This window comes from Castanea sativa, chromosome 5 (assembly GCF_040712315.1).
Source record: "Castanea sativa cultivar Marrone di Chiusa Pesio chromosome 5, ASM4071231v1".
Taxonomy (NCBI): Eukaryota; Viridiplantae; Streptophyta; class Magnoliopsida; order Fagales; family Fagaceae; genus Castanea; species Castanea sativa.
The window spans coordinates 45,498,865-45,508,748 of NC_134017.1; the positions used below are offsets into that span (position 1 = coordinate 45,498,865).

Sequence of the window (9,884 nt, forward strand, 5' to 3'; positions counted from 1 at the left end):
GTAACTGATGCCTTTTCATCTCCAGCAACAACAAAAACACAATTGATCAAAATAGTAAATGAAAACTTAATAAACCTTACACTATACAGTAAGCACTTACATATTGGGTTCCATTTGAACCAAACCTGATTTCCTTCTTTCTTTCTTTTTTTTTTCCTTTTTTTTTATTATTATTTTTTTTTAACAAGATAGAATTTCTACTCTATCTTAATCTAAATGTATATGTGTGTGATGCTCCCTCTTAGGGACTTGAACCCCGACCCTTGCCCCCCACACCCCACAAGCATTTATACTTGTGAAGTGACCACCGCACCAAGGATGCGCGATGGCAATTTACTTTTTTATTAATACAATATTTCAACTTTTTTTTAATACAATATTTCTTTAGATATGTGGGTTCTAATTAGCTTAACTGGTAAAGTCTCTGATGGTTAAATAAAAGATCTAGGGTCTCCGCTTACAAAAAAAAACTAGTTGATGTCTTAGTCTGATGATAAAAAACTATTATAAAGAACAGACGCCATAGGTTGAAACTATCTCAAAAAAAAAAAAAAAATCTTCAGATCTCATTTTTATTAGTTTCCCGTGCATCGCCTGTGAACTTTATATTTGAATAAAACCTTACTCTCTCTCTTTTTTTTTTTTTTTTTTTTTTTTTTTTTTTTTTTTGAAAGTAGATTATATATACTTCTATCCAGAAATGGTGATTATGGTGCCTCAAGAGCTACAGATCGAGAGAACCCGCTTCTAATGCCCCCACCGTATGAAAGCAATACTCTAACCACAAAGTTAAGTAGGTCATTTATCATCACAAAGAGAAAAAAATGGGCCCTATGACATCTATGGATTATAAATAAAATATTACTCATAGGCAATACCAATCAAAAAGATCACAAATAAATCAGCTGTATCCCGTATTAACACTGTAAGACAAGAAGGCAATGGGGGTATTCGGAGGGGAAGGGCCCTTATTCCATTCCTAAAGTAACGAATGGCGGGCCGGCATTTTGAGTGGCTTGAAAAGTGGGCATGTGTTTTTTTAACTGCAAACAAAATAAACAGATTTAAAAGCAACCTTGAAACATGTCCTTCGGGCTAGAGTTGGTACTGAAGAGGATCTAAAAACTTTTGCAATATTTATTAAATTGTACTATTACAATAGTACATAGTTGATACTAGATGAACAACACTAAATTTCAATTGTAAAAACAATAGATTAGAACTCTTAACTGAACAAATTTAAGGTTTCTCAGCGTTGAGTTCTTGCTTTCCTAATCACAATATGCAATGCCATCTTCTTCTGCATGCCCAATAATTTATTCTGTTTGAAATAATCAATTACTTTACAATTGATCTTTGCCCCGCTTTTTATAATCCACCAATGAACTAAAATGAGAAATTTAAGTACCCCCCCCCCCCCCCCTCCTAAATTTACTAAACAATGATTTGGAAAAATTTTGAAATAATTTCTTTGTGTTAGCAATCACTTGCTGAGAGCTGCGTATAGGAGCTGATTCCAGGTATCAGGTAATCCAGGAAGGCACCAGTGGCTGCAGTCATTGCCTGAATGGTCACCACTATAAGATGAGGGATGAGCATCTTTTCTCAACTGTGAGAGTGCTGTTATGTCAAGCAAATAAACTGGTTTCTTAATTGTGCTTAACACATTGTTCACCACTGCAACAGCCGGAGGGGCACCTGCCGGATAAGTTGACCCGGTTAGGGGTCCAACTTGTCCAGAACAAGTCTTTTTGGGTTGATTCCACTCCTTGCCCCTGTTTTGACAAAACACAATCAATTAGACTCTTTTAACAGACACCACCCCTGGTTCTAAACTAGATTATACAGATAAACAAGTTTAATATTTCAAAATTTAGTAATTATGCCTAGTGGATAGAGGCTTGAGATGGTTTGTAGACTCTGACATCCTAGGTTTGATCCCCAATAGGAGTTTCCATGGGTAAACTAACACATGGTTTTGAAGGATAGGGTCGTGTATCCATAGTTTACTCCCCAGGGATGGGTCCAAAGGGCCCTACCTTGATAAGGTTCCACGTCATCTAAAATAAGTTAGTAACTAAGCCAGCCATAGTGCTCTGCCTGTACAAGTATAACTACTGATTTTGGTACTTTTTTTTTAATAGCCAAAAAAATCACATTGATTTGGTGCCCCAAACCCCTCCCAAGCTCCTAACTATATACAATGCTCCTTCCAGGCTTGAAAACTGGTCACCCCATTGGTGCAATCAAAGCAATTTCGCAAAAAGGGCATTGATCCATTGAGATTTGAGACTACTACAAGCATCTCTATCTATTACAGGAGGTTTTAAAGAAAAATGCAGCTCCAAGTTTGGGCTTTGAAGCATAGTAACTTTCAAACTCAACTACATTATAAGCTACATTATAAGCTTTGTTAATTTCTTTTTTTTTACTCTCCAAACCAATCAACAAATCTGAAACTATAATAAAGTGATGATTAAACTTACTGATAATGGGTGGGAGAAATCCCTTGAAAGAAGACCTTGGTTTTGGAAGGATTAACATTTTGATCAACCCAACTAGCCCATGTGTTGAGACCCTTATTAAATGCTGTTAGTCGGTCCATATCCTTATACAAATTGGTCCCCTCTCTGATATAATCCCACCTGCAGACAATCAGCAGCCATCAGATCAGATCAATATTCCCTATCTGAGACAGAACACAACATAAAAAGATTATGCCAAAAAAGAAAAGACAATTTTGTTAGTGCTGATTAATAAGAATGAGATCGATCTGTAAACATACGGCTGAGAGTCTCCCGTGTGGGTCCACCAATGCCACGTGTTGAAGATCAGCATGTCCATTCCTGTCCATGAATTTCCACCTTGGATTGAGTCTAGGTTCAGCACTCGCCCCACGTCTTCTCTCACTATGTCTACAAGGTATGTTGTTTTGTAATAAAGCAAACTAACTCCATAGTCCTGCACCCATGAATATTAGAATTGTTATTTCCATTCAATTCTTTTCTTAACCTTATCAATAAGTTTAGCAAACAAAAGATTTCACCTTTTTTTTCCCCAACAGTTATTGAGATAATGATATATTATATATTAGGATAAAATGCAAAACTGACCCTCTAAGTTTTTTTAGATTTCATTTTAGTCTTTTAACTTTGCTTTTGTTCATTTCAGTCCTCTATCTTTTAAGTTTATTCAATTAAAACTTTTCCATCAACTTTTGTTACATGTTATGGTTAATTTTTCAATTTTATAAATTTTTCTTCAAATTTTTTAAATTAAAAAAATTCAATTAATGATTGAAAAATATTTTCGAGATTTTTTTTTTCAAAAAAATTTTAACAAAAATTAACGAAAAGGCCTTTATCTTGTAGCTCGATCAATTAGTTGACAATTCTTAATTTTTTTTTTTTTTTTTTTTTTGAGAAACAGTTCCTAATGCTTTAATAAAAAACATAGAGAGTTCAAATCTCCTTGACCAATTACAACTATTGAATTATCAATAAAAATTATATATATATATATATATATAGAGAGAGAGAGAGAGAGAGAGAGAGAGAGAGAGAGAGAAAAAATTCGTGCCGTCATTAGAAAGTCAGTCACAAAGACAAGTTTATTCATGCTTTAAGAGACAAGGACTTCTTGCATTGTATGAATAATCACGTGGACCATAGCGGCCAATAATTTCATTTTGTTTGGATGAGCTCACAACTCGCAATCTTAATTCATAGGTAGGGGCAAGTGTTTGATTGTTTGACTATTGTGGTTCGGGTGGTACCCTTTTTTTTCTTTTTTTTCTTTTTTGGCTCGAAATGGTATCTTCCTCTCTCCGTAACCTGTAAGGGTGTGTGGTTTCAAATCTTAACTACTGATTAATGACTAATGAGTAATCTCAAAGGCTTCACGTCACCAAAAAAATAAAAATAAAAAATGTTTATATGATGACAGTATGAGGATAATTTTCTCCTTTTTCAATATTTCTTGGATTATTATACCAATTATTTTTAGGTTTAATGATTTTTTTTTTTATCATCTTTGATAAATCCAGGGTTGCACATGAATCATGGATCCAAATCCCATTAGATATTTAATGTAAGGGTAAAGCTTCCATTTGTATTCTAGTATATTGACGAGACACGATACAAACATATATCTGCATTATGTCGTATCCAAAACACTAAAACACTGAATACAAGTCAAGTCCATAAATTAATTATCAAGAAACAAAAATTGAGGGTATTTAGATCATGGGCCTACCCAACTCTGATTCATTGATTATTCTTATTTCTAAAAAAAAATTTACGTCACATTCAAATTCTCTGTTAAAACCAGAAGGATAATATATTGTTTAAGGATAATATATTGTATAACACGATTGACGGTTATGTTTTTATATTATGTCATCAACACATATTTAGTATTTGACTACTAGTCAAAAAAACCATACTAAGAAGATTCGACATACCACATGTTATTAAATTCATTAGCTAGTCATTTAAGAAAATGTAAGTGTGTTAGTGGAAAGCCTTAGGATAAATCACAGGTTGGCAGGCTTCCTAAGTAGTGATCACAGCCTGTCAAAGTGGTGACTCGTGTCCTAAACTTGTACATGGAAAACTAAAAACATCTTTCTCTTGGAATTGAAGCAGGCTGGACTGGAGCCCCATGTTACTGACTTTCTTTTTACTTGCCAGGTCAAAATAATAATAATAATAATAATAATAATAATAATAATAATAATGGATTTGGTGGTGTAGTTGAAGCATCCCCCTAAGCCCCCAACTCAATTATTCTCCGACAAGCCCCCTTCAAATCTGAATAAGGATTTCAGATTTGATTATAGATCTTACAATCTCTTCTCTACCTACCATAAAAGGATTTTTTTTTAATCAATGTGTTAAGTAGTTGTTATAATATTCACGTGCAAATAATGTGGTTAGTTAAGTATTGAAGTACAATATTAAGTACTTCTTTTAATTGATGTGTTAAATAGTTGTTATAAGATTCACGTGTAAATGGTGGGCTAGTTAAGTATTGAAGTACATTATTAAATTTTTTTCAAAGAGTTTTAACTGATGACATTTACTCCTAATGATAACTCTTTATTATTAAACCAAAACATCAATCGGTATCAACTGAACTCATAATTCAATATTAAATATTAATTAAAAGAATAAGCAGTTAATATAACATAATTAAATCTAAACCTAGACTTAAACTTTGGTGGCCAATATTTTTGCCTAATCACTTCTAAAATCTTAGTACCAAATTACCAATATACTTATGAAATTGGAGAAAAAAAGACGAAAATGTTCATAATGCTTCATTAATATTGTTTCTACGGACCCAGCAAGAGGAACTTTCCACGGCCCCATGAACTGTCCATTCAACATGGGTCTAGTTGGGGTTTCCAGTCCAAGTACAACTGTCTTACATTCATACACTCATAAAATAATAGTAAATAAAGTAAGAATTTCAGTCCATATATAATTTGAACATAATAGTTCACAATTTAATATCAAATACTAATTAGAAGGATGAGCAGTTAATATAACATAATTAAATCTAAACCTGGACTTAAACTTTGGTGGCCAATATTTTTGCCTAATCACTTCTAAAATCTTAGTACCAAATTACCAATATACTTATGAAATTGGAGAAAAAAAGATGAAAATGTTCATAATGCTTCATTAATGTTGTTTCTACGGACCCAGCAAGAGGAACTTTCCACGGCCCCATGAACTGTCCAAACAACATGGGTCTAGTTGGGGTTTCCAGTCCTAGTACAACTGTCTTACATTCATGCACTCATAAAATAATAATAAATAAAGTAAGAATTTCAGTCGATAAATAATTTGAACATAATAGTTCATCATATTCATCATATAAAATGCAATTAAAATGAAAAAAATTGGACGCAGCAAAATAAGGTGAGATTACTATTTTTATAAAAAAAATTAAAATGGGTCAGATCCACGAAAAAGTTTAAAAATTTCTGTCAATTAAAAAAAATAGTAATAATTAATAAAAATAATGTTAGTGATATAATACTGCTATATCATAATATGTAAGTATTATGAAAAAGATTCTAAAATTTGGTTGTGTCCAATATAACATTGTTGGTTTACAAACAAAACGTTCTAATAGAAAGGAGTGGAAAGTAATAAAAGTAGTAAAAAGGAGTGGTAGAGAGGGAAACATGCGCAATCATTCACCGGTGAATAAAATTGATTCAAGGAGAGCAATGGAATAAAATAGTTGAAAAGAGAAAGAAATATGCACTCAATAAAATTGATTTAAGAGAGTCTATGTATGGACACAATTTTTTTATTTTTTTCCTTAGCTTGTCAAGTTTAAGACCTTTTTCAGTGTCGGTTTTTTTTTAAATATCTTCTCTCCCCTGTGTGTTAAATAAATATTAAAAGAGTTAAAATAAGAGTTAAATAGTAAAAGAAATTTTAAAAATTAATAAATTCATATAAAAATAACTATATACGTGTCACAACAAATTACTTCATCAAATCGTGGCCAAAGTTACAGCCAATCATAGAACAACCGTGTAAAGTAAGCTAGGAATAAAATAGTAAGATAGAGAAGAGGCAAAGATGCAGCCATTTACCTAATGGAATAGAATTCATTTTGAAATATAAAAAATAATAAATAAATAAATGGTAAAATTGACCTCACCTGGAAGGTCACGGAGGACTGTGACTCTTTCCTCACAAAGCTGTTTTTGGCACTGGGTACCGACGCACGAATCATACATGATAACGATTCCCACATGTTCAGACTCAGTGAGTCCCCCACAAACATTATCTTCTTACCTCTCCACTTACTCAAAAATTGAATCCCATCAAACCTACAGGAAAAAAAAAAGTATAAACCAATTTTCCTTGCACAATAGAAAGGGAAAATACAAGTAATGGGGCCTTGAGCCTGTGCTCACTGTCATGGAAAAAAAATAAAGAAAGGGACCCGAAGATAAATTGTCAGAAAATGACAATACAATAATGTCTAGTATCTAGTGGTTCAACATTAAGCACAAAAATTAATTGGTTCTTAATGAACAATTTTTTTTTATAAACCATGCTCCAATCTTTTCTAAACCAATGGTACTTCTATGTTATATACCACTCCAGAAATGGTTTTTGTAAACAAAAGCCAAAAGGGTGCTTTTTTTGAGCTCTAAAACAAGGAGACCATTTGAACCTGAAAGTCATTAGCTATAAAGATATAAAAATTTTGCCAAGAGAATGAGATGAACGGACAAACAAGATGATAACTAAGCGAGTTGTTGTGAGTTTTACAGATTATATATTACCTGGGTAAGTCACAGGAGTTAGGTTTCCAAGCATACTTAAGGTACTGCTTATCAGGTCTACCATACTTTTGGCAATTAAACTCAGGGTCTATGTATGGACAGCTTGAATCATAGAGAGGATATGAAGGATCAATAACCCATTTGCCTTGGAACAAGTTGCAACCACTCACTTGCTTCCTACCTCTTGTTAACCTGGTCACATTGTAGAACTGTCCAGCTCTTGCTTGCTCCAAAGACAACAACAAGAGCAGAACTTGAAGAAACCAAGAGATTAAGGCCTGGAAACGAAATCCCATCTCGGTTTTTGGGTCTTTGATTATGAAAGTATGTGACACAAGACAGAACTGTGAATTAAAGAAGTCCGTGACATGGGATTTTATAGGGAAAAGAAGACATGGTGGGTTTATATTGGGAGAGAGAGCTATGATGAAGTCATGCTCATTTGGCTATTTGTAGGCTCTTTTTTTTAGCTTTCCAAATCGTTGCTTTTATCTCACTGCGTGTGTCACGCTTTATTTGGGAAAGTTTTTAGTAACATAATGAATCATTGCTCATTGCTCATTGCTCATTGCTCAATCTGGATAGAGTTTATACATTACTTCGTATCATTGTTGGAACCATTGAATATCATGTGGATTTTGGAATGAACATAGAGGAAAAAAAGGGGGAAAAAACATTAAATTATAAAACTCTAGTTCTTTGGTGACAAATAATCTCTTCCTCAAAAAACAGGAAAAATAAATTAAAAAAGTGGAAAAATATTCATTTATGTGTTAGTTTTAGTGATTATTTTTATAAACAAGTCATATGATTAATTAAATAATTAATGTATTAACAAAGTATAATTAATTGATGTTAATTTGAGTCATCATATGGTGGGTGAGAGAAAACAATATTTTAGCACTTATATCTTTCAATATTTAATTCTTATCAAAATGTATTTCCTTTAACTTGAGACATTGCAAGGACTAGCGAAAACATCTATTTAATATTTTTTTATATGAATAGGGAAATTTTGAGTCCTAGTTCTCCTAATAAATTAATTAGAGTAGATTATGCTATTGAACTATAGGCTTAATTAGAGTAGATTATGCTATTGAACTATAGGCTTTTGGTCAAAATATCGATCTTTATTATTTGTGTTGTCATTGTCGTGTTTAAATCCAATGAACTCAATCAATGAATTTAATGGCACAAAAAATTTCACAACTTTTTTTTTTATAAGATGACATATTATGATTATTACATAATAAAAGTTAAAAGTTGTACAAGTGATGGGGATCGAATCCTGCTTATACCATAAACTGATTCATATTTTAATTCTTTTTTTTTTTTAGAATACTAAGGGTCCGTTTGGATACCACTTATTTTGCTGAAAATTGAAAATAATAAAAATAATAATAAAAAAAGTTACTGTTCACGCGCTTGGCACTGTTCATAAGCCTAGCTTTGTTCATGTCTCATGAATAGAACAAGAGGCGCTGAAGAAAAAAAAAAAAAAGGCAAACGCAGGAGAAATTAAACGCAATCCAAATGCTCATTAAGGGGATGTTTGGTTTTAAAAAAAAATCATCACTTATCACTCCTCACTCAAATATCATCACTCTATAACTCATTTTTTTATCACTAAAAAATCCCCAAATATCTCCAAAGCTGGTTTGGCACCTAAACCTGGTTTTGTTTTCAACTTGGAAAACTCAAAAAATTGGGACCCACACTTAACATATACTACGAATGCACCGAAACCCCTACCCACCCTTCTTTACTCCACTTAACCCAAAACCAAATAGCAAGTTTTTCACTACAACTTTCTCAAGAAAATGGTCATGAAAAAATAGAAAGAATAACATATTTTTGCTTGGAATTAATTGCCCAGCTGAGATCATCAAGTGGCTATATAAAGCTATTCCACAAAGAAAAAAGAAAGAAAGAAAAAAAAAAAAAAAAAAAAAAAAGGCTTACAACAAAGTATAAAAATTTGCATAGAGCATATTTTTGTCTTTCCCACTCCAAATCTCATATTATTTTGCCTTACCCACAACCCATATTTGCTCTCCTCCCCACTCCAAATCCTTTTTTTTTTTTTCTCTCTCTTACCCATAGCCCATATTTTCTCTCTTTCCCACTCAAAATTTCATATTTTTTCCCTTACCCATAGCCCAAAAACAATAAATACAAACTCTCTTAAACATACAAATATAAACCCATAGATACCCAACCCGAAACCATGTCTATGCCGCCGAGATGACAACCCACAACCTGGAACCACGAGACCCACTACCGAGACAGTGGCGGGGACGGAGCAGGAGGAAGACTTGAGCTTTTGCTGGAGTGGTAGACTGGAACTGTGAGAGTAATGGGCTGTGTTAATGGCAAATGGGTATGGAGAGAAGAGAGTGGCTTGGGAAGAGAAGAAGAAGAGGAAAAAAAAAGAAAAAAGATGGTCTGGACCGTCTGGTAGATGAGAAAGCCATTGGTAATCATTGGAGCTGGCAAGGAAAAGACAGGACACAGAAAACAAGGCCCACCATATGAATATATTTACAAAAATGCCACCATCACTCTA

At 33.0% G+C, this 9,884-nt stretch overlaps 1 protein-coding gene across 1 annotated transcript; it reads right to left on the reverse strand.

Moving 5' to 3' along the window:
• Positions 1 to 1,114: 1,114 nt before the first annotated feature.
• On the reverse strand, positions 1,115 to 7,778 carry LOC142637485 (protein trichome birefringence-like 37). Its single transcript, XM_075811759.1, has 5 exons — positions 7,319 to 7,778; positions 6,685 to 6,856; positions 2,786 to 2,961; positions 2,487 to 2,645; positions 1,115 to 1,775 (listed from the first exon to the last, which is right to left on the reverse strand). Exons 1-5 carry the CDS (start codon positions 7,612 to 7,614, stop codon positions 1,484 to 1,486), a joined length of 1,095 nt encoding a protein of 364 aa, XP_075667874.1. The 5' UTR covers positions 7,615 to 7,778; the 3' UTR covers positions 1,115 to 1,483.
• Between the last annotated feature and the right edge of the window lie 2,106 nt (positions 7,779 to 9,884).